General features: G+C 31.0%; 1 protein-coding gene and 4 non-coding genes across 11 annotated transcripts in view; 1 reads left to right on the top strand and 4 right to left on the bottom strand.

Annotated features, from left to right (window-relative positions):
• Positions 1–456: 456 nt before the first annotated feature.
• Trnak-cuu lies at positions 457–529 on the bottom strand. Its single transcript has one exon. It is a non-coding gene; the product is annotated as a tRNA-Lys (tRNA).
• A 794-nt stretch (positions 530–1,323) lies between these two features.
• Trnak-cuu lies at positions 1,324–1,396 on the bottom strand. The gene has a single exon. It is a non-coding gene; the product is annotated as a tRNA-Lys (tRNA).
• A 3,362-nt stretch (positions 1,397–4,758) lies between these two features.
• LOC119603436 (aminopeptidase N) overlaps positions 4,759–26,170 on the bottom strand; it is a 133,440-nt gene continuing 112,028 nt past the window's right edge. For all 7 annotated transcript variants that reach the window (XM_037955473.1, XM_037955470.1, XM_037955475.1 and 4 more), the window contains 10 exons: positions 22,038–22,206; positions 21,428–21,658; positions 9,546–9,905; positions 9,336–9,488; positions 8,956–9,273; positions 7,807–8,887; positions 7,549–7,739; positions 6,570–6,737; positions 6,234–6,377; positions 4,759–6,161 (listed from right to left, as the gene is read on the bottom strand). In XM_037955473.1, coding sequence (XP_037811401.1) covers positions 5,906–6,161; positions 6,234–6,377; positions 6,570–6,737; positions 7,549–7,739; positions 7,807–8,887; positions 8,956–9,273; positions 9,336–9,488; positions 9,546–9,905; positions 21,428–21,658; positions 22,038–22,206 — 3,071 coding nt within the window. In that variant the 3' untranslated portion in view covers positions 4,759–5,905. The remainder of the gene's footprint in view (positions 6,162–6,233; positions 6,378–6,569; positions 6,738–7,548; positions 7,740–7,806; positions 8,888–8,955; positions 9,274–9,335; positions 9,489–9,545; positions 9,906–21,427; positions 21,659–22,037; positions 22,207–26,170) is intronic.
• Positions 6,454–6,525, top strand: Trnaq-uug. The gene has a single exon. It is a non-coding gene; the product is annotated as a tRNA-Gln (tRNA).
• Trnak-cuu lies at positions 6,792–6,864 on the bottom strand. Its single transcript has one exon. It is a non-coding gene; the product is annotated as a tRNA-Lys (tRNA).

Genomic DNA, 26,170 nt, shown 5'->3' with positions numbered 1-26,170 from the left:
AAAATAATTTGTTAGCTTTAGTTAAGCTGCCTACACACTATGAGAGAAGTCGTTAGATTTTTATTTCTAACTGCCAAAACAAAACAAATGGTAATTATCAAAAAAAATCAAATAGAAAATATATTTTGTTTTGCACTATCAGATTTGAAATAAAATGAAACTTCAATTTGAAAAAATTCAAAGAAAAAACGTAAATTTTTCTTTTCATTTCGTTTCTGTTTTTATTTGAAATTTGTTTCTGTTTTTATTTTTATCTTTGTTTAAATAATAATAAAACTCAAATAAAACGAAAAAATCCAATCGTTTTGAAATTTTTCAAAAAATTTTAAAAATTATACGATATTCAATTTTCCATCCGTATTCTCAGTAAGTTTTATAACATTTTGTATATACACTATAATATTTTTAATTTTATTTGAAACTTTTGACATGTAGTTTTACCAAAAAAAGCTATTTCGCCCAACGTGGGGCTCGAACCCACGACCCTGAGATTAAGAGTCTCATGCTCTACCGACTGAGCTAGCCGGGCAGTTGGCATTCTCGCGCACACCACATCACACAAGTCCGCATCATCGAAAGGAGGCAATCAAATAATCTCAAACTAATTTCTATATATTTTTATATTTTATTTTATTTAAAAAAAATAATAAAATTATTAGAACAAAGTCGGCTGAAACGAAAATTTTAAATTTTACAAATTTGATACCTGGTTTTTTAGCTGTAAACTGGGTACATCTGAAATCTTGAAACGGTTTTATTAGTTCTATGCCCAAAATTGTTAAATTTCATTAACATCAATCGGATCCGCTCATTAGTTACAAAATGGAATTTATTTTTTCAATTTCCACCAATTTTTAAACTCACCACTCTATTCACCTCTTATATGTATATGTCTTAACAAAACCTAGTCTAGACAAGCACCACAGAGTAAAAACCAACACTTATCACCACCACAGAAAGTTCACCACTAACACACAACAAACAGATAATGATGTGTTAGCATGATAAGGCAGTTCATTTAAAAGACATGGTGTCATAACACGTGATTTTTCCGCAAAATAACAAGACATTTTGAACCCGGAGAATACTTTAATAATGGACTGAGCAGATTGCCAAAAGGTTTGAATAAGCCCCTATTTGACACTATATAACAGTGCGAGGAAACAACTTTATAAATAAAATTAGTTATGATATCATCTGCTAGTCCAATCTGTCGTCTTTAAAATAATAATAATTTAACCTTCTTTACTTTTCATGCCCAACTACACTTTCTTACTTGTTTTAAAATGTGTTAAAAAAAGTTTAAAGCTTAAAAAAATAACTCGCCCAACGTGGGGCTCGAACCCACGACCCTGAGATTAAGAGTCTCATGCTCTACCGACTGAGCTAGCCGGGCTATATCAGACTTTTGACAAAAGTTATATTTCAATATTTTTCTCACTAAACAGTTTAAAAATTACATTTCAACTAATAAAGTTATTAAAACTTTTGTAAATATGGTAAATTTCATCCCAAGTGACCCAACTTTTAAAATCGATGTATTCTCTAGATGAAATTTGCAACACGGTTAGCACTATTGGATAAGTAGGCCAGACACAAATTTTCAGCTCTATCGGTCAAGAACTGTCGGAGTTAGATGGGGGGACATTTTGGTCATGCTGGGTTTTATTCAAATGAGCTTAACTTTTCACCTATTGGTACTAGCAAAACTTGTCCAAAGCAGTTCAGTTTCTTTATTATTTCCTAAATTTTAGTTTTTTATTTTTTTTTTTTTTTCTATTTTTTTATTTTTCTTTTAATTTTTTTTTCAAAAAACTCCCATTTTTTGGTCAGAAGAAAGCTTACAAAATTTCCTTTAAGGGCTTTATACAAAAAAATTAATTTTAAATTTTGCTGTAGTATGGGACCTATGTATGTACGTCCAACATTCATCAAAATTTCTGATTTTATTTTTGCTTCAAACTCGGGAACAACTGGCCGAATCTAGCTGCAAATTCACCTTTCTGGTAAAATTCAATGCTGAATCCAAAAATGGACCTAGAATGGACCTGGGACCAATATTTCAAGAAAATTCCCGAAAATTTTCTATTTTAAGCGATTTGTGGTATTATATAGGGGTCTTAGAGCTGCAAAAATTTGACTAGACTATAGACTAGACTATAAACTAGACTATAGACTAGTCTATAGACTAGACTATAGACTAGACTATAGACTAGACTATAGACTAGACTATAGACTAGACTATAGACTAGACTATAGACTAGACTATAGACTAGACTATAGACTATAGACTAGACTATAGACTAGACTATAGACTAGACTATAGACTAGACTATAGACTAGACTATAGACTAGACTATAGACTAGACTAGACTATAGACTAGACTATAGACTAGACTATAGACTAGACTATAGACTAGACTATAGACTAGACTATAGACTAGACTATAGACTAGACTATAGACTAGACTATAGACTAGACTATAGACTAGACTATAGACTAGACTATAGACTAGACTATAGCTAGACTATAGACTAGACTATAGACTAGACTATAGACTAACTATAGACTAGACTATAGACTAGACTATAGACTAGACTATAGACTAGACTATAGACTAGACTATAGACTAGACTATAGACTAGACTATAGACTAGACTATAGACTAGACTATAGACTAGACTATAGACTAGACTATAGACTAGACTATAGACTAGACTATAGACTAGACTATAGACTAGACTATAGACTAGACTATAGACTAGACTATAGACTAGACTATAGACTAGACTATAGACTAGACTATAGACTAGACTATAGACTAGACTATAGACTAGACTATAGACCTAGACTATAGACTAACTATAGACTAGACTATAGACTAGACTATAGACTAGACTATAGACTAGACTATAGACTAGACTATGACTAGACTATAGACTAGACTATAGACTAGACTATAGACTAGACTATAGACTAGACTATAGACTAGACTATAGACTAGACTATAGACTAGACTATAGACTAGACTATAGACTAGACTATAGACTAGACTAGACTAGACTAGTAGACTAGACTATAGACTAGACTATAGACTAGACTATAGACTAGACTATAGACTAGACTATAGACTAGACTATAGACTAGACTATAGACTAGACTATAGACTAGACTATAGACTAGACTATAGACTAGACTATAGACTAGACTATAGACTAGACTATAGACTAGACTATAGACTAGACTATAGACTAGACTATAGACTAGACTATAGACTAGACTATAGACTAGACTATAGACTAGACTATAGACTAGACTATAGACTAGACTATAGACTAGACTATAGACTAGACTATAGACTAGACTATAGACTAGACTATAGACTAGACTATAGACTAGACTATAGACTAGACTAGACTATAGACTAGACTATAGACTAGACTATAGACTAGACTATAGACTAGACTAGACTAGACTATAGACTAGACTATAGACTAGACTATAGACTAGACTATAGACTAGACTATAGACTAGACTATAGACTAGACTATAGACTAGACTATAGACTAGACTATAGACTAGACTATAGACTAGACTATAGACTAGACTATGGACTAGACTATAGACTATACTATAGACTAGACTATAGACTAGACTATAGACTAGACTATAGACTAGACTATAAACTAGACTATAGACTAGACTATGGACTAGACTATAGACTATACTATAGACTAGACTATAGACTAGACTATAGACTAGACTATAGACTAGACTATAAACTAGACTATAGACTAGTCTATAGACTAGACTATAGACTAGACTATAGACTAGACTATAGACTAGACTATAGACTAGACTATAGACTAGACTATAGACTAGACTATAGACTAGACTATAGACTAGACTATAGACTAGACTATAAACTGGATTAAACTAGACTATAAACTGGACCATAAACTAGAATGTAAACTAGACTATTAACTAGACTATAAACTATACTACAAACTAGACTATAAACTAGAATATAAACTAGACTATAAGCTAGACTATCGACTATACAATCGAGTAGACTATCGACTAGACTTTAGATTAGACTATCGACTAAACTTTAGGTTAGATTATGGGCTAGACGAGACTATGTACTTGACTATGGAATGGTCTATTGATTACTATATAAACCATATATCAAAAGTTTTAAGTTAGAAAAAGTGTCGAAAATGTCGTGGATGTACCGCGCTTTTTTACGATATGAAAAATTTCTGAAAAAAGTGCTAATTTGAGTATTACTTTATGAATTTTCTTTAAAAAATTTACATAAAACGAAACATAGGGGCATAAAAGTTCCCACCTAGGACTGCTTGCGATAGTTTTAAGTTTAAATGTGGTTTTTTAAATAAAACACATTATTTCGTTTCCAATTTTTATTTTTTTTTTTTTTAATTTTTATTTAAATAAAATTTTTTCTCAACTACTACTTCAAGTACATGATACAATTAAAAACATTTAATAATGTAATAATTACGCTTATTTTTTTTTAATATTCAAATTTATAATATAATGTTACAAAGGTTTTATGAGTAATTCTTATTTTTGTTGTTTATGGTTGTAAAAATAATATATGTATGATTGACTTAATTAATGTATGTATGTATTATTAATATATTTGTATTAAACATAAAAGTGCATAAAAGCTAGAAAAAAAAACTGACAAATAAAAAATGAGGCATTTGCTTAATTTTATACTCTAGCGATAAAGTTTTAAAAAATAATATTCATCTCTGTGTAGCTCGTTCATTTTTAGTTTTAAAACTAATATTCATCATTAAGACAAGTTGCTGTCTGGTGAAATTTCATTTAAGGACACTCAGTTTTTTATTTATTAATTTATTAATTTCTATAGTTTTCACGTATTTTAACATAAGGCTGCCTTTCGTTACGCTATTTCTGTAAATTTTAATTTTATTAAAATATTATAAATATTAAGCCGAACATATAAGATAATATTTACAAAAGAAATTTAATAGAAAAAGCTAAAATTTCAATTTAAAAAAAAAGTTTTTTTAGGCAATTGTGCTTAAATGTAGTGTAATTTATGTTTAATTTAATTTTTAACTTATTTGACATGAAATATTCTTATAATTTATTTAAAGTTTTGTTTTGTTTTATTAATTATAAATTTATTTACTTAATAGTTGTCGGCAGTTAGTATTGATTTCTTGAATATGTATTTAAGTAGTTTATATTTTTGGTTGTTATATTTTTTTTTTTTAAGAAAAATTTCAAAAGAAATTTTTGTTTTATTTTTATTAAATTTTACTTAAAACTATTAACATTTTACATCAGCAGCATTTCATTCTGTGTATTGTTTAGTTGGTTGCATGTGATTGTTGTGTTCCTTGCCAGCGAACAAATTTTCTTTTAGATAAATTTGTAAACGAAGGAATGACAGACATTTTTATCTTCTTTTTGTTTCAAGTTCTTAATATTAAGGTTATTTTTTTTAATATAGGAACAATACTTAAAATATAAAATTAAACAAAAAAAAAAAATATGATAATGACGAAAAGTAATAAAATTAAAACGAAAATAAATAATTTATAAAAAAAATATTAATAAATGATTAAAACTTTAAAAAAATATTTAGCTTAAAAGCTCAATACTAAAATTTGTTAAAATAAACTAAAATTATATCACTTTGTTTGCAAAATAAATAAAAATTTTGTGATAAGGCCACATAATTCCTAAAAAGGAATAAAAATATTTTAGGAATTAGTTGAAATCACTTTTTTTGAGATTGAATTTCTTATGAATTTTGCAAACATTTTGAAAATTTTGAAAACTTATAATAAAAAGATCGTTTTACTTAACATTCTTTTACAATATTATTTCATAGTCCCCGACTTAGAATATATTAATTTGGAATTCTCTTACTATATCCTCTAAAAAGCCCTTTAGACTATAATACGAACGATTGCGCCAGTAAATGTTATTATTTACTTGTTCCATGGCTAAATCTATGGCAGTAACCACCGATTTTAAGCCCAATTTTTGAGATTTATCTCTAAAACGTTCCAATTGTTCTTTGTGATAGTCTTTACTCATATAGGTGGTAATCGATTTGATCATAGAGCTTAAAGTAGAAAAGCCATCGCCGAAACTACAGGAAAAGTTACAAAAAAAAAATTATAAAAATTTGTTAAATCTGTTAAAGTTTAATTTTGAAACTTACTATTCTGCTATGTCTTTAATATTCGTTTGCAAGAAATCCAAAGCTATTTCAAAACCTATGGGATTTTCTGCCACCGCCTTGAAAGCTCGTGCTCCATCTTGTTTTAAAATGCCCGATGTAGGGTTAATGGTCATATTTAAATATCTGTAAAAAATTGTTAAGAACACAAACATTAGAGGGTTAATTATGAAACTATATTTTGGCTGCCTGTCAGACATGCGGTTCTATGGTGTAATGGTTAGCACTCTGGACTTTGAATCCAGCGATCCGAGTTCAAATCTCGGTAGAACCTTTCTTTTTTTTGTTTTCTTAAATAATATTTTTTAATTTACTTACTTGGACAACAACCAAGGCTTGGTGGTGCAACCCAATGATGAGAGTATCTGTTCCTTTTCGGAGGCACTTGTAGTACGTTTGTATTGTTTATAGGCAAAATACCATTCTTGGAATGAACCCTCAGCCAAAGCAGTGCAATAAATTGTGGGTTTCATATTGGGGGTAATACTAAAAAATAAATAAAAATATTTTAGTTTAAAAAAATATCAAAAAAATTAACTGCGCCCAACGTGGGGCTCGAACCCACGACCCTGAGATTAAGAGTCTCATGCTCTACCGACTGAGCTAGCCGGGCATATACTAGCCTTGCGACAAGTATTGTTTTTCTTAAAAGTGGTGGAAATCAGAAATTCAGCAAATTAATGGTGAATATTTCTAAGTTTATGTTTATAGCTTGAGGTGAAAACTGTAAATTGGTGAATTTGTTTAGTACCTTTAGTTCACAGAGTGATTCATAATTAGTTTCAGTTTAAGGTGAATTCTTAGTACCTCTAGTTTACAGACTGATTCATATTAAATGTTAATCTTTGAAACCCCCGTTAAATTTCTAAACCAGAAATTACATTTCCAACAAAAACAATTTCAAATTCAGTTAATGAGTTATGTAGTTATTTCATATATTACTTAGTAATGAGTGCTCGTTATCAATAACAGTAATGTATTTCGTTTTGTTGAATAGGATTTTTAGCCAATTGTCTAGATCGTAAGTCTATAAAGCAAGAATTTAGTGGTTCGAACCATAAACCAGTTTTCTTTTGTTTTACACCTCGTCGAACAAAACATAAGCAAAAAGTAAGTACTTCCACTTTGCTTCAATATTACTTAAGTTATTACCGGGTAAGTGAAGTTTTACTTGATTTTTTCAAGGAAATTTTGATACACCCTTCATTATTACACTAAGATCAAAATTTCTGAAGTATTCGCAGAGTCAGACACTCTAAAAAATACTTCCAAGATAAAAATATATAAAAATACTTACGGATTTGATTTAGGATCAGCCATCCATTCTCTGTACTTAATATGAGCAGCATTATAGCAACGATCATATTTGAATTTACAAGCCAATCTAGCGACCAAAGCACGATGTTGCAATTGAATATGACTCTCATTATCAGGCTCCTGTAAACCGTAACGATCAAAGGCAGGTCTAACCAAAAATTTCATAAAAGCCTGCAAAACACAAACAATAATAATAATAAGAAACATATATTTTCCCCCAACACCTTTCCAAACTTACCCTAAATGTCTCATAGGCGGGCTCACGATTCAACATATGAATCAAATAATTCAAACCCTGTTGAGCGGCCGACCACAAGAGTTCATCATCGGTGGCAGTGAAAATTTCCATTAAGAAGGTCAATGGTATATCGTAAGACAAATATTCCGCCTGAGACAAATGTAAAGAATCGTCTAAAAGTTGAGCTCTAGTAACACGTGGCAAAGATGAGAATTTCTTTTTCAAAGCCAACCAAGAAGTCATATCGTAATTTACTCTATAGTAGCCCTGTCTATTCAAATTCAAATAGACCACATTTTCAGAATTATTATCGGAAGTAAAGGCATCTGTAATGACCAATTCATGGCCATTATCCATAAGCCAATGGGTGGGTATACTGTCGCCTTTATGGAGTTCATCAGTTTCATAGGTAATTGGAACAATCCATTTACTATCATCGGACATATTCTTAGAGGGTAAGAGATAACGTTCCTGCGTAACAATCAAATCGGCATCTCTTCTCTCCACTGTCACTACAGGATAACCGGGTTTAGAGATCCAAGTATCCATAATGCTCTTAATATCCATATCATCGGGTAAGGTTTTCTTCAAATGGCCCTGTTTGGTCATATATTCCCATAAATCATTACGATCAGCATTTTCATAGGTAAAAGATTTCAATAGATCTTGGGTAGCATCTCTAAAGGCTTCATTGCCCACTATAGAGTTCAACATTCTCAATAAAATGGTACTCTTGGAATACGTAATGGGATCAAATATCCTTCTGATATCATTGGTAGATTTAACATCAAATGAAATGGCATGAGAACTGTTATCGGAATCATGTTGCATGGACTCTTTGAATTCAAATACGGTGAAAGTATCCATAATTTCAAATTCAGGATGAACACTATTCAGGGCAATATAACTCATATAGCAGGCGAAACCCTCCTTAAGCCATAAATCATTCCACCATTTAGGGGTAACCAAATTGCCAAACCATTGATGAGCCAATTCATGGGCCACTATTTGAGCCACATATTCCATGTGTTCGGAAGAAGAGGCCTTCTCTAAATCTTCTGGCACCAAAAGAGCAGAATCTCTGTAAATTAGGAAGAGAGAAAAATTATTATTTATTTTAAATTATTTTCGTTGTTATTTAGAAAATACCTGAAAGTTATTAGACCCCAATTTTCCATGGCACCAAAACCAAAATCAGGCACCGAAACTAAATCGATTTTAGGTAAACGATTTTTAATACCAAAATAACCCTCATAATAGGGCAAAAATTTGCGCACCAAGTAATAAGCATAACGGGTCATATCCTTATTTTCCGGTCTAGTCCAGATTTCTACACGAGGCACTAAATTGGCATCCACATCCGAAAAGTGTGACTTCACTAAATTGGATACAATAAAAGCTAAGAGGTAGGTAGGCATTTTGGGTGTGGTCATGAAATCATCACGAGTAAAACCGGGACGTTGGATGCTGCACAAAAAAGAGCATAAATTTAATTAAGAGTATAATTACAAGCGAAAAAGTAAACTTACGAGCTGTGATAAACGGGCATATTGGACAAAGCCATAGAAGTTCTAGTGGGTCTTATAATACTGACGGTAAAGTTGGCTTTCATATCAGGACGATCGAAGCAAGGAAAAGCTCTGCGGGCATCTATGGGAGAAAATTGGGTGCTAATCATCCATCTGTAAGAAAATCTAATCAGTTTTAATTTCTTTAACAATTTAAGAAAAAAAACTTACTCTTGTTTTCCGGTATCGATATTTACATAACTAGTCTTGTAAACTCCCTGTAGTGTATCGGTAATTTGACTTACAAAGTCCATGCTTAATACCAATTTTAAGTCTTTCTCCTCGGCCAATGCTTTTGTCAAAGTCACCACAAATGTACTATTATCCAAACCATACTCGCTATCAAAATCCAATTCAATTTCTTCCAAACTGGTCTGATTCAAAGCTCTTATAACACGTACATTAGAAATGGTAACATTATTAACATCTAAGACAATGGGTTCAAAGCTGGCAACACGTTCATCTCGTTTTATATGTATGGCAACACTGCCATTGTTTAGCGACTTTCTCAAATTGGGTTCGATTATAAGGCTGTAAAGAAAGGAAAGGTTTATTTTTTTTACTGTCGAACTAAATGCAATTGTATAAGGCGGATATTTTTACTATATTATTAAAAATTTCCTTCACTTTTATATATTTGTTTTAAGCGAAAACATACGTTTTATATCAACAATCGGTAACAAATTCATGCAAAAACATAAATAAATTATTTTTATTTTCAATTTAGCAGACAGTTGAAAAAATATTTATTTTAATTTTCTAGTTATTGATCGTTTTCTGTTGAATTGCAAACAAATGCAAAAATATTGTTCTATAAGCATCAGGAAAAAAATGTGTGAAAGAAATTTTATATCGTATGAGTTAAACAAATAATCGGATAGATACTTCTCCGCATACACTTGTCTAAATGCAGAAAATCCAAAAAAAATTTTTTATTCAAAGAATAGTGCGACGAGTATGAATCCATTTTTGTAAATAAATAAAAGAAATTGAAAAAGTATGAAACTAATTATACCCGACACCGGCATTGTTCGTTTGCTCTGATGTTTGTAACACTTAAAAATATTGAGCCCAACTTAAAATGTAACAAACGGCCCAGATTCAGTTTCTAAATCAATTATACTATGTCGGCCTGTCTTTTCTTCCGTCCATATGTCAATATAGCCATGTTAACCTTGTGCGATTTTAAAGATAATTTCATGAAATTTGGCCCATACTTTTCACAGGGACAAAGCCTAGTCCGTCCAAACGTCAGTGTGTTCATGTAAACCCTGTTCGCACGATACTGGTCGGAATTTTAAAGATAATTAAATTAAATTTGGCCCATGCTTTTCTCAGGGACAAAGCCTATTGGAAATGGTTGAGAACGGTCCAATAATTCACCGAGACACCATACAATCGTACCACCCGAATGGGGCTTTAGATATAATTGTAGGTCATATACATAGATTCTCTTTTATAAAAAGATTTTTTTATTAACAATTTGTTTAAAATATGTTGGAATTAAGAACAAAATGGGCATTGTCCAGTATTATATAGAACCATTATTCCCAACATATTGTACTGAGATCAAAATTTTCGAGCGATAGTAGAGAACTGAGGCCCTTTTTTCTCATATTTAGTACATTAATACACATAGTATTAGAGGTATATATTTCTATCAAAAAGTAGTTTACGGGACACCCATATGTTCGGATTACATTAGGTTTTTTTTAATATACTCACTAGAGTAGGGTATCATAAGGTCGGCCCTACCCGACTATACATGCATACTTGTATTCTATTTAGGAAATACCGGAAATGTTCGTTTTCAAATTCTTACCACCGATTTGCAATTAAAATTGTTTTGTTAGACTTTAAGTTGCAATATTTCGAATGCCAAAATGTCAATCAGTCAAAAGTGAGCAAATTTTTGTTCACTCTTTTCTGTTTTCGTATTCTCGTTTATTTGACGTAATTTCTAAATTGCATGCAATGCAAATAGATTTTGCCATAATAATTGAAAAAAGGTCAATGTAATGTGAAATATATTTGAGGTTTTTCTTTGTTTAAGAATTTAAGTAATTTATAATTATTTAACTTTATGTTAAAAATAAACAGATGTTATTTGATAGTAATCTTGTTAGAATTCAAATGATATTACTATATAACCTTAAATAAAGTTAAGTTAAAAGGGCCTGACAAAATTTTTCAATTCTCTTTAGAATTAGAATTTGTTTTAAAAAGATTTTAAAGAATTTAGGACTTTAATCGTGTTTTCTCTTATGATTTATCTTAAATATTTTAACAACGGGTTCGAAGGACCTTTTTTATTATATCTTTCAAACATTGAGAATTCTTATAAGTTTAAACTAACCATGTCTTGGCTCTAACTAATCTTCTTGCTTAGGAAATTGCAAAACTTGAAACTCTGCACACAGATCAGTTATTAAAATCAATTACCTACATACATGTCTATAATTCTAATGACATCAACACTTCATCAACTATGATTATTCATGTAATTTATTCGTCTTTTATTACTGTAAATGATGTCATTATGACTGTCTATAATAACCATAAAATGATCATCGTTTAACATGAAATACTAAAAGGTGTCATAACACAAATAATTCGTAATTACTGGTTTGCATGTATTGAGATCATTCAGTTCAACTCTATACAAAAAGATCCCCAATCTTTACAGGGAAAAAACGACAAGCATAAAAGAAACACGTACTCATCAATAGAATAGTATGTAGCCGATCGTGACAAACAGTAGTGCTATAAGCGATCGTCATAATCATCACAACATGTAATTACAATAAACTAGAGTCAGTCAGATATTTAATAAAGAAAAAAACAAAAACTTCAATACACAATCTTTAAATACTCGTCTTGAATTAATTGCTGATGATCACGTCATTGTTGTTTTAGTAGAAGTTGCAATAGTTACTGCCTTTAAACGATGACGTTTTGTATGATGGCAGAATGAATATGATCGTACATTTTTCAATTTATTGCAAATGCAACAATGCTGGCAAAAAGAGAACTTCTTAGAATCAGCAAAAAGTTAATAGCTTTGGCATACAAGTTTTGTTGCTAATATTGTATATGGGTTTTGACGTGTAATACCAGTGAGTTTGAGTTTAAGCATTTATAATTTTAGTTTTTGCCTAGTATTTATTATCAATGATCAGATAGATGATCATATTGCAAATAATAATGTTTAAGAATTTCTATGCATTTGCTTTTTTGAAACGACTGAAGCCGACAAATAGTGTAACGAGTTGGTGTGATGTTTAAAAAAAATGAAAATATAAGAATTTTTGAGTCTTTGGACTACTTTTTCGACAAGCCTATGGAGTAATTTATCTTCTTATACTATATACAGACAATAGTCTGTCCCTCGGATCACTTTTTTCTAAGAATACTTCCCAAACCTACCAGCGATTGAAAACTTGATGCCAAAAAAATCATGTCATCATCTGTCTATGATATGATTTTTTGATATATAGATAGATAGATAGATAGATAGATAGATAGATAGATAGATAGATAGATAGATAGATAGATAGATAGATAGATAGATAGATAGATAGATAGATAGATAGATAGATAGATAGATAGATAGATAGATAGATAGATAGATAGATAGATAGATAGATAGATAGATAGATAGATAGATAGATAGATAGATAGATAGATAGATAGATAGATAGATAGATAGATAGATAGATAGATAGATAGATAGATAGATAGATAGATAGATAGATAAACAGACAGATACAGTACATTAATACGTATCGATTGAGAGGTATTCCTAAGATTCTTTCAGAGGCAAGTCCTGGGGAGACTAATGAACAGGTGTATGGACGTGTTTATCGATTTGAGTACTCTAAGGGCCAAAAAAGTACTTTCTAAAATCTCATTTTCCATCCCTGGCTGAAACACACTAATTAATTTTTTCTCACATTTATCTCAAATACAATTAATTCTTTAAATAATTGTAATAATGTAATAACAACAACATATTAATGATTAGCTAATATATACCGCGTCTTGCACTCCCACTTAACAACACTCTCTTTCTCGCTTGGCTGCTTACGAATGGCCATGGAATCTAAGAAACAACGATAGCCTTCTAACAATATCCTTTACAAATTTGTGCATATTACACATTTTTATTACATTTTCTAACACTTTTTTTCGCTAATTTGTAAAACTTTTTTCATAAATATTTTTATATACCGATATAAATTAACATTTGTTTAATAATATGCAACAAAAATATTTTATTATTAACAATTAATTACAGTTTTAGCTTAATGTAAACGATACCATTAACATTCCCTATATAAACGAACCGAATATTAAGAAAACTAATGAAATGGAGCAATAACAAAAAGCATCCATCACTTCTTGCAGTTGTTGTTATTTGCTATTTGCTCTTTAAATGGAATACTACCAATAACAACAACAATGACAGTTCATCATGTTATGTTGATTTAGTTATTTGTCTTCTTCTTTAGTTGCTAAAAATTTCTAAAGAGTTCGGTTGTTTGGTGCTAATAGTCCTGTTTAAATTAATCTAAAACGTTAATTAATTGTTTGAATTAAAAGATTTTTGTTGAAAATTGTTTATAAATGTCGTTATGACAAAATGTCTATAAAGAAGTGTTAAATTATTAGTTTAAAAAAGTGTTTTAAAATTTGTCGAAAATTCAATGCAATTTTATTAGGCCGACCGCCGGTTTTCTTTTGTCGTGCCATTCGTTTTGTTAAGTGATGTGAAAGAGATAATAAAAAGGGGAAGAGGGAGAGTTTGAAAAGAAAAAACTTTGTTTGAAAAAAATTCTAAGGAGAAAAGGTATGAAAAGTAATGAAAAAAATTAAAGAAAAAGACTTGTTGTGTTGCAAAACTGAAATACATACATATGTATTGTTATTGTATGCAAGGAATTACATACGGGAGGTTATCGTTTTTTGAACAACAAAAGAAAAGGGTGAGTGATTTGAAATAACTTGCACAATTTGTTATTGTTTCTTTATTAAATTTATTTTTTTCCGATACATATTAAATTTGACTATAAAAAGTCTTCGCTAGTCAAGACTATAGTCTTCATTATAGAACAGTCTATAGTATTCTATAGTCTATAGTGAAGTATGTAGTCTAGTCTATAGTATAGTCTATAGTATAGTCTATAGTATAGTCTATAGTCTAGTCTATAGTCTAGTCTATAGTCTAGTCTAAAGTCTAGTTTATAGTCTAGTCTATAGTCTAGTCTATAGTCTAGTCTATAGTCTAGTCTATAGTCTAGTCTATAGTCTAGTCTATAGTCTAGTCTATAGTCTAGTCTATAGTCTAGTCTATAGTCTAGTCTATAGTCTAGTCTATAGTCTAGTCTATAGTCTAGTCTATAGTCTAGTCTATAGTCTAGTCTATAGTCTAGTCTCTAGTGTAGTCTATAGTCTAGTCTATAGTCTAGTCTATAGCCTAGTCTATAGTCTAGTCTATAGTCTAGTCTATAGTCTAGTCTATAGTCTAGTCTATAGTCTAGTCTAGTAATGAAAAAAATTAAAGAAAAAGACTTGTTGTGTTGCAAAACTGAAATACATACATATGTATTGTTATTGTATGCAAGGAATTACATACGGGAGGTTATCGTTATTTGAACAACAAAAGAAAAGGGTGAGTGATTTGAAATAACTTGCACAATTTGTTATTGTTTCTTTATTAAATTTATTTTTTTCCGATACATATTAAATTTGACTATAAAAAGTCTTCGCTAGTCAAGACTATAGTCTTCATTATAGAACAGTCTATAGTATTCTATAGTCTATAGTGAAGTATGTAGTCTATAGTCTAGTCTATAGTCTAGTCTATAGTCTAGTCTATAGTCTAGTCTATAGTCTAGTCTATAGTCTAGTCTATAGTCTAGTCTATAGTCTAGTCTATAGTCTAGTCTATAGTCTAGTCTATAGTCTAGTCTATAGTCTAGTCTATAGTCTAGTCTATAGTCTAGTCTATAGTCTAGTCTATAGTCTAGTCTATAGTCTAGTCTATAGTCTAGTCTATAGTCTAGTCTATAGTCTAGTCTATAGTCTAGTCTATAGTCTAGTCTATAGTCTAGTCTATAGTCTAGTCTATAGTCTAGTCTATAGTCTAGTCTATAGTCTAGTCTATAGTCTAGTCTATAGTCTAGTCTATAGTCTAGTCTATAGTCTAGTCTATAGTCTAGTCTATAGTCTAGTCTATAGTCTAGTCTATAGTCTAGTCTATAGTCTAGTCTATAGTCTAGTCTATAGTCTAGTCTATAGTCTAGTCTATAGTCTAGTCTATAGTCTAGTCTATAGTCTAGTCTATAGTCTAGTCTATAGTCTAGTCTATAGTCTAGTCTATAGTCTAGTCTATAGTCTAGTCTATAGTCTAGTCTATAGTCTAGTCTATAGTCTAGTCTATAGTCTAGTCTATAGTCTAGTCTATAGTCTAGTCTATAGTCTAGTCTATAGTCTAGTCTATAGTCTAGTCTATAGTCTAGTCTATAGTCTAGTCTATAGTCTAGTCTATAGTCTAGTCTATAGTCTAGTCTAGTCTAGTCTAGTCTAGTCTATAGTCTAGTCTATAGTCTAGTCTATAGTCTAGTCTATAGTCTAGTCTATAGTCTAGTCTATAGTCTAGTCTATAGTCTAGTCTATAGTCTAGTCTATAGTCTAGTCTATAGTCTAGTCTATAGTCTAGTCTATAGTCTAGTCTATAGTCTAGTCTATAGTCTAGTCTATAGTCTAGTCTATAGTCTAGTCTATAGTCTAGTCTATAGTCTAGTCTATAGTCTAGTCTATAGTCTAGTCTAAGTCTAGTCTATAGTCTAGTCTATAGTCTAGTCTATAGTCTAGTCTATGTCTAGTCTATAGTCTAGTCTATAGTCTAGTCTATAGTCTAGTCTATAGTCTAGTCTATAGTCTAGTCTATAGTCTAGTCTATAGTCTAGTCATAGTCTAGTCTATAGTCTAGTCTATAGTCTAGTCTATGTCTAGTCTATAGTCTAGTCTATAGTCTAGTCTATAGTCTAGTCTATAGTCTAGTCTATAGTCTAGTCTATAGTCTAGTCTATAGTCTAGTCTATAGTCTAGTCTATAGTCTAGTCTATAGTCTAGTCTATAGTCTAGTCTATAGTCTAGTCTATAGTCTAGTCTATAGTCTAGTCTATAGTCTAGTCTATAGTCTAGTCTATAGTCTAGTCTATAGTCTAGTCTATAGTCTAGTCTATAGTCTAGTCTATAGTCTAGTCTATAGTCTAGTCTATAGTCTAGTCTATAGTCTAGTCTATAGTCTAGTCTATAGTCTAGTCTATAGTCTAGTCTATAGTCTAGTCTATAGTCTAGTCTATAGTCTAGTCTATAGTCTAGTCTAGTCTAGTCTATAGTCTAGTCTATAGTCTAGTCTATAGTCTAGTCTATAGTCTAGTCTATAGTCTAGTCTATAGTCTAGTCTATAGTCTAGTCTATAGTCTAGTCTATAGTCTAGTCTATAGTCTAGTCTATAGTCTAGTCTATAGTCTAGTCTATAGTCTAGTCTATAGTCTAGTCTATAGTCTAGTCTATAGTCTAGTCTATAGTCTAGTCTATAGTCTAGTCTATAGTCTAGTCTATAGTCTAGTCTATAGTCTAGTCTATAGTCTAGTCTATAGTCTAGTCTATAGTCTAGTCTATAGTCTAGTCTATAGTCTAGTCTATAGTCTAGTCTATAGTCTAGTCTATAGTCTAGTCTATAGTCTAGTCTATAGTCTAGTCTATAGTCTAGTCTATAGTCTAGTCTATAGTCTAGTCTATAGTCTAGTCTATAGTCTAGTCTATAGTCTAGTCTATAGTCTAGTCTATAGTCTAGTCTATAGTCTAGTCTATAGTCTAGTCTATAGTCTAGTCTATAGTCTAGTCTATAGTCTAGTCTATAGTCTAGTCTATAGTCTAGTCTATAGGCTAGTCTATAGTCTAGTCTATAGTCTAGTCTATAGTCTAGTCTATAGTCTAGTCTATAGTCTATTCTACAGTCTAGTCTATAGTCCAGCCTTTAGTCTATAATAGAGTAGACTAGCTGCTTAACTGTGTGCAAATAAATAGGAAGCATATTTTCATAGGATTCGTGCCACTGTATACCACTTCTGTAATACGCATTTAACATTAGAAATACGTATGTATGCATGTGCAGCATAAAAACTGAAAATTCTGTAAAACTCAACATTCTCCTTTGTAAACAAACCAAAGAGTATTTCCTGGTTTATGCTTTCATCTTTAATTCCAATATTGTACATCAACGTAAGCGTACGACGTACGTACTTATGATCATCATGATCATGCAACGGCAAATCATAGACAACGCAACTACTGACAAGTTTTAGTTTGTCTTGTTCTATTACCAATAACATTTTTAACTGATTTTTTGTTAATTTTTTAAATAAATTCAACATGTTTCTTTAATTTAAGCGGTTCTTCTTTAAAAGTTTTAAAAAAATAATTGTTTAAATATATAGATAAAAGTGTGCGTGTTGTATACACTAAAATAAAAATTGATCTTCAATCTTAGAAAGAAACAAATACCGTTCAAAGAATTCAAATATTGCACACATGTCATAATTATTTGCTACTAGCTGCTGTTTGTTGCATGCAGCCAATGAGCAAACGAGCCAAGCTGTCAAAGGCAGGCGTACAAAGATTTGTGAAAAAAAGTCATATAGAAAACATGTTTGCGATCAAAGAAAATCTTTATAGAAAAAATAAATGTACAACAGAGTTTTTTTTCTGTTGCGCCCTGCGCTTAAAGTTTTCTGTTATAGTTAGCAGTTGTTTGTTTTTGTTTTTTTGCTGAAAGTAGCTGCATTCATTAGTTTAACAGCTGTGGCATGTTGCCAATAATGTATGTCAGCAATAGAACTGCAAAAATAACAAAAACAAAAACATCGACAGCGGCATCGACATTAGTTACAATAACAAGAGTGAAAGAACAATACACAACAATTTAACATTTTCAAATCGTGGCATTTGTGTAATGCACTCTGTATTGTTTTTATTCAATTATTTGATTGCAACTAAAGACTAAACACGAAGAAAATTTTAGCCTAAATAGGATCGATATTGTCTGCAGTTGGAGTAGTAAAAAGTAGTATTTACTGACTGTTGAAAGGCGAAGATGGTTATTAGTTTAGAAAGACTTGTACTTACATAACAAACTTACTTTTTTATGATTACTACATACAGCCTGCATTACTTTTAAGTACTCTTTTTATGACTTACATATAATCGTATATGTAAGTACTTTAACACAAAACATTTAGAATTCTGCTTTAAAATTGAGTTTGCAAATTGAAATAGGAAAATCTAAACTTGAGCTTATGATTCTTGTAAATTCGTTATTTTATTAATTGAGAAACAATTTCCTCCGTGTATCCACTTTAAATTACACGTTAAATTGCGTGCACCTACTTTTAGCTCATTATTTCTAAAATGTGTGTAATGTTTGCGCCTCTTGGTTTTTTTTTTCGACAGAAAATTACATTGTTAAATGCTTGTATTTACAAAATAATTTTTACAAAAAACCTGTATTTTGTCACTATTTTAATTAAGTGGTTATTGTTTTTTTTTTTTGCTTATTTGTTTGTTTTTTTACGGATTTTTTAAACAATTACGCTTTTTAGCATAATTTAAGGTGTATTTCAGAGCTATAAATTACCATAATTGTGGTCTATGTTTTAAGTGTTGGCGTTTGAGGTGATAATACATTAAGTTCTATAAATTGCATTATATTTAATAATTTTGTTGGGTATGTGTAATATGCGGTTTTAGTTAGACATAAGATATTTCTTGATCCTTGGCGGGGTTTTAACCACTCAAATTACTAGGTTATTCAACCTAGGTTTGTAGAGAGAGTTTTGCAATTAAGTTGTTTATACCTTCCCAGCAAAATCTAGGTAATGACTTTCAATTGTAATGACTTACCTAACAACATACTTTTCAATCACAACTACATATCGTCTGGATTACGTAGACGTAGTCTAATAAGGCCTTACTAATAATGTGTCATATAAATACTTTCTGATTCATTTTGTCATCTTGCCAGTGAAGATATAGAAGCTGCATACATATGTTTCTTTATGCGATTTACAATGAACTACTTTTTCTAATTACTTGCCTCCAATGACATCACCGTGTTAAAATTACTGACTTAAACTGATCTTGTGTAAGTAAATTTTAGCATTTTAGTCCCTTACATGGTAATGAAAGTTTTTACTAGGTTTATATCGGAAATTGAAGCTCCGAATAGAGTAATATTAAAAAGATTGATGTATTTATTGGGTAAAAATCTCAAATAACCTCAAAAAGAGGAGTACTCCTCTTATGACTACCCCGCAAAAATTGAGACTAATCCGCACACTTGTCTAAAGAGTACTCTTTAAAGGACTAGAACTAATCCATAGGTCAAAACGGAATCTCTTTGACTTGACCGTTCGCGCGCACGTTAACCAAGGACTAATCTAAATATTTAGGAAAAACATATTCCATTTAACAATGTGAGGACCAAGTAATCCACTTATTCATTACACCAAACTAATCCCAAAACAAAATTAAATACTAAAATTATGTTAGTATACGATCCGCAATATGATTCTATGTAACTAAACGGATCATGCACAGGGAAGTAGTATTGGTATTACACAAATGAATCATGTTCCGCAATAGTTTCTGAAGGGTTATTACGGGGTCGTTGTAGAAAATTAGTCATTTTGTAAAATTGCTATAACGAATGTCGGAAATCACCGTAATCTGAATTGAAATCGAAAAACTTATCACTTGAGAGTACAAATAGAACCTTACGGCTGCGGCGACGATCTTAGAGTACAAATACGTGTTGGCGCCGACTACTCTGCATGCGGAAACCCAACTGAAGACGATTATTTTATTTAACTTTTCTATACACTAAACTAGTTATCGGTTTGATCGTCTTTAAGGGATGACGGCGAGATTGCATTAGGTGTTCTTTAACACATTAATGTAGAAAACTAAACCGCTGGACTTTTTATGGATATGACTTCACCACACACTTTATTTTGAAGTATATTGATCATTTTTGACCGAAAATAGAAAAAGTGTTTTTTTGACATCAAATTCTAAAAAATAACTTTTTTTCTTTTGAAATAACCATTTACTGTAGCTGTGAACTCAAAGTTACGCTCTAAATAGAGAAAAATTAAAAAAAATCTGTGGACACCGGTGTCCCGTATACGGGACAAAAAAGCTCGGGTATTAGCTGTAAAGTTTAAAAATTACGATGGAAATTATAGCGTAAGAGAGAGGGAGAGAGAAAAGATTTCGGTCCGATAGTCATATCAACAACCAAAACTGTAAAAAGGAACTTGTTAGAAGAGCCTAAAGTAATTTGCATTGTCAGCAAAAACTTACATTTAAAACACGGGGATGACATTAGAGGCAAGTATTTACCACGCTCTCTTACAAACAGAAACTTACCTAACACCCTACTAAGCCTGCAAATAGGGAGTTAAGTAAATAAAATTGTCTACACGGATACGACCACTGCTTAGTTTACTAGACTACTTCTAAATAATACAAGGGGTATGTAGTTGTCATTGATAAGTAAGTTGTTGAGTAAGTACAAGTCATTACCATGTTTATACTGGGAATTAGTTGAGTTTTAATAAAAAATGTAAAATTTGCAAAATAAAAATGTTTGATTTGGCCAAACATTTGACTCATTTATTTAATTTCCACTTAAATTTTGTTAGAATTTCAACTTTAAAACAACCTATTACATTAGGATAACAAACTGACAGCTGTAATGTGACAGGAAACAAACATTTATTCATTTAAAACAAATACATTACCAGTAAATGTATTTACAGCAAGAAAATTGAGGTTAACATGTAAAATAAACAAAAAACAAAAAACCGCAACTATACTAACACACATGTAACCTTAATACTACTAACACAAACAAAAAATGTAAAAAGAAATAATTAATGAAACCAGTGAACAACTGACTCACTGAACTTTTTTTTACTTACTTGTAATGTAACGGCAACCAACCATCGAATAACTGTAGTTTACGATCTGTAAATTTGCCTTGATCCTCGCCGAATATATCATTATCGGGCGGTATATCACCAACGGGAGCAGGTTTATTATCATATTTTGATTTGGGCAGGGGCATGCCCAACATACTGGCTGTCGCAATGGGACTAATATTTTGTGGTTGTGATTGTATAGAATTTTGTACATTATGGCCGTTTGTGCAACTGAAAAATAAAGTGAAAAAGAGAAAAGGATATCGGTTAACTATTTTAGCTTTTTGGTTTCAAACACTCCTTAAATATAGTTTACACCTGTAACTAAAAGTGAAAGTTTGAGATTTAAACACTCCTTTAGAAAAATGAAATAAAGATGGCAGGTAAAAATTAAAATTGATTTCCATTTCCGTTAAGTTTTGATTTTTTTGACCAAGGTTGTTTGTTGTATAACAAAAAATGCTTTTAAAATAAATGATTTATATCAGAAAACACTAAAAAAGGTCATTTCTCTTTTTTTGACACAAAAAACCAGCCTTTTATTTTTTTCCACTGAGTCATAATTTATTTAAAGACTGAAAGTAACCAAAACTAAAAAAGTAAAACTTACCTTTGTGTCATAGTGTTGACTGTCACGAAATACGTTATCAATATGGTAAATATTATGGCCAAAATTGTTATAATCGCTGTAAATGTGGCACAAGTTTTTGATACAAATATACCCGATGGTCTGCCATTAAACACATATTTTTGGCCATTTTTCGTTTTAAGTTGTCCTCCTGCAAATATATCAAAATTTTAAAAATTATTAAAAAAAACTGTTGTAGACAATTTTATTGAAATTTAAATTAATTTTGTGCGTGCGTATGCACATTTAAAAATATAATTGAGAAGACCATCATTTATAATTTAAATCAATTGATGTTGGGTGTTAAATTCAATCATAATATGTTTTTTTTTACAACTTGTGAGACTGGTCTTGTCAGTGATAGTGTGCCTTTTCTAATTGCTTTCATATTAGTATAAATTATTTCTAGGAATTTTCTAGTGCTATTTTCTAATTATTGCAAATATCTTTTATTTAAACAAGTTTCTTTATACCCTACACCACTTTAGTGGGGAGGGTATATTGGATTTGTGCTGATGTTTGTAACATACAAAAATATTCGTCCACCTTAAAGTATACCAATCGGCTTAGAATCGTTTTCTGAGTCGATTAAGCTATGTCCGTCCGTCCGTCCGTCCGTCTGGCTGGCTGTCCATGTAAACCTTGTGCGCAAGGTACAGGTCGCAATTTTCAAGATAATTGGATGAAATTTGGCACGCACGTTTTATTTGACCCAAGGACGAAGCCTATTGAAAATGGTTAAAATCGGTCCATTATTTCACCTAGCCCCCATACAACAGAACCCCCCGAAAAGGGCTTCTGAGCTCATAATTATGTTATATATGCAGATATATCGATAAAATACGGCACAACTAAGTTTTATAGAAGTCTTGATGACTCTGCCAAATTTCACAAAGATCGGGCCCCATTTGACCCTAGCTCCCATACAAAGTCCCCTTCAGAAAATTACTTGAATGTCCCAATTAACTTATAAACACCAATATCGCGATGAAATTCAGCACAATAAAATATTATGTAAATATAAATATATTCACAAAATTTTATCGGGCTTGGTCCATATTTGCCCCTAGCCCCCATATAAAGCCTCTTTCAGAAAATTAGTTTTTCATCCATAAATTGCTTAAATGTATCGGAACAAGGGAATATTGAAAATAAATGCTTTACTATGAAAAATAAATCACATTTAATATTCATAACTGGTGTAGGGTATCATATGGTCGGCCTCGCCCGACTATACTTTTTTACTTGTTTTTTATTGATATTGTAACAATTTTAATGTTATTATTAAATTTCATTTTGAAATTGTATATTAATGAAGAATGACATTAATGGAATACAATTGCTAGACGAGCTTTTGGTCAAATAGTTATTGCTACTATTGTTGGTTAACGGCATTTTTATTGAAATGAACTAAAGAGGAATAGTTTCGTCTAAAAGGAGTCATTTAGTTTGATTTTAAATTTTTATCTAATTTATCAATTTATAAAAGTATATCAATTACATACATATATGTATATACCCAAAATATGAAGGCAAAATAATGAGCCGCCTATCCTATCCTAATCGATAGTCCAGTCTATAGTCTAGTCTATAGTCTAGTCTATAGTCTAGTCTATAGTCTAGTCTATAGTCTAGTCTATAGTCTAGTCTATAGTCTAGTCTATAGTCTAGTCTATAGTCTAGTCTATAGTCTAGTCTATAGTCTAGTCTATAGTCAAGTCTATAGTCTAGTCTATAGTCTAGTCTATAGTCTAGTCTATAGTCTAGTCTATAGTCTAGTCTATAGTCTAGTCTATAGTCTAGTCTATAGTCTAGTCTATAGTCTAGTCTATAGTCTAGTCTATAGTCTAGTCTATAGTCTAGTCTATAGTCTAGTCTATAGTCTAGTCTATAGTCTAGTCTATAGTCTAGTCTATAGTCTAGTCTATAGTCTAGTCTATAGTCTAGTCTATAGTCTAGTCTATAGTCTAGTCTATAGTCTAGTCTATAGTCTAGTCTATAGTCTAGTCTATAGTCTAGTCTATAGTCTAGTCTATAGTCTAGTCTATAGTCTAGTCTATAGTCTAGTCTATAGTCTAGTCTATAGTCTAGTCTATAGTCTAGTCTATAGTCTAGTCTATAGTCTAGTCTATAGTCTAGTCTATAGTCTAGTCTATAGTCTAGTCTATAGTCTAGTCTATAGTCTAGTCTATAGTCTAGTCTATAGTCTAGTCTATAGTCTAGTCTATAGTCTAGTCTATAGTCTAGTCTATAGTCTAGTCTATAGTCTAGTCTATAGTCTAGTCTATAGTCTAGTCTATAGTCTAGTCTATAGTCTAGTCTATAGTCTAGTCTATAGTCTAGTCTATAGTCTAGTCTATAGTCTAGTCTATAGTCTAGTCTATAGTCTAGTCTATAGTCTAGTCTAGTCTAGTCTATAGTCTAGTCTATAGTCTAGTCTATAGTCTAGTCTATAGTCTAGTCTATAGTCTAGTCTATAGTCTAGTCTATAGTCTAGTCTATAGTCTAGTCTATAGTCTAGTCTATAGTCTAGTCTATAGTCTAGTCTATAGTCTAGTCTATAGTCTAGTCTATAGTCTAGTCTATAGTCTAGTCTATAGTCTAGTCTATAGTCTAGTCTATAGTCTAGTCTATAGTCTAGTCTATAGTCTAGTCTATAGTCTAGTCTATAGTCTAGTCTATAGTCTAGTCTATAGTCTAGTCTATAGTCTAGTCTATAGTCTAGTCTATAGTCTAGTCTATAGTCTAGTCTATAGTCTAGTCTATAGTCTAGTCTAGTCTAGTCTATAGTCTAGTCTATAGTCTAGTCTATAGTCTAGTCTATAGTCTAGTCTATAGTCTAGTCTATAGTCTAGTCTATAGTCTAGTCTATAGTCTAGTCTATAGTCTAGTCTATAGTCTAGTCTATAGTCTAGTCTATAGTCTAGTCTATAGTCTAGTCTATAGTCTAGTCTATAGTCTAGTCTATAGTCTAGTCTATAGTCTAGTCTATAGTCTAGTCTATAGTCTAGTCTATAGTCTAGTCTATAGTCTAGTCTATAGTCTAGTCTATAGTCTAGTCTATAGTCTAGTCTATAGTCTAGTCTATAGTCTAGTCTATAGTCTAGTCTATAGTCTAGTCTATAGTCTAGTCTATAGTCTAGTCTATAGTCTAGTCTATAGTCTAGTCTATAGTCTAGTCTATAGTCTAGTCTATAGTCTAGTCTATAGTCTAGTCTATAGTCTAGTCTATAGTCTAGTCTATAGTCTAGTCTATAGTCTAGTCTATAGTCTAGTCTATAGTCTAGTCTATAGTCTAGTCTATAGTCTAGTCTATAGTCTAGTCTATAGTCTAGTCTATAGTCTAGTCTATAGTCTAGTCTATAGTCTAGTCTATAGTCTAGTCTATAGTCTAGTCTATAGTCTAGTCTATAGTCTAGTCTATAGTCTAGTCTATAGTCTAGTCTATAGTCTAGTCTATAGTCTAGTCTATAGTCTAGTCTATAGTCTAGTCTATAGTCTAGTCTATAGTCTAGTCTATAGTCTAGTCTATAGTCTAGTCTATAGTCTAGTCTATAGTCTAGTCTATAGTCTAGTCTATAGTCTAGTCTATAGTCTAGTCTATAATCTAGTCTATAGTCTAGTCTATAGTCTAGTCTTAGTGGAAATTTCTCTACAATCGGAAGACATTGTTTTATGTTAATAATTATTTTGAAGATCTTTAATATAACCATTTTTTTCTTTCAGAGTCATTTAAGTGAAATAAGGGGTAAGTGACACTTCAAATAAATAATTCAAATGTACAGTTATTTTGTGATTAAAATCCGTTTAAAATGTTAGTGATATAATTGATGTGAAAGAGTTAGATCATTATACATAATTTAACATAATTTGTATGCAATAAAAAAATTCTTTGAAACTATAAAATTTTATGACAATTTTATAGCAATTTAAACTTGTAGAAAATTAAATGAAATAAAGGAAATATAAAAGTAATTGACAAAATATTTTAGAGCATTAAGCAAAATTTTCGAAAAATTTGTAAAAAAATTTTCTTTAAAAGTTTCGAATATTTGTTACTAAGCTGAAAGAAGTTTTCCAGTTTTAAAAACCCACCTTGGTATTTATTTCAATGT

This window comes from Lucilia sericata, unplaced genomic scaffold (assembly GCF_015586225.1).
Source record: "Lucilia sericata isolate MDLA Ls3-8-SP2 unplaced genomic scaffold, ASM1558622v1 Contig000307F_arrow, whole genome shotgun sequence".
Lineage (NCBI taxonomy): Eukaryota > Metazoa > Arthropoda > Insecta > Diptera > Calliphoridae > Lucilia > Lucilia sericata.
Note: the sequence above shows the minus strand (reverse complement) of the source record. Positions and strands in the feature narration are given on the sequence as shown.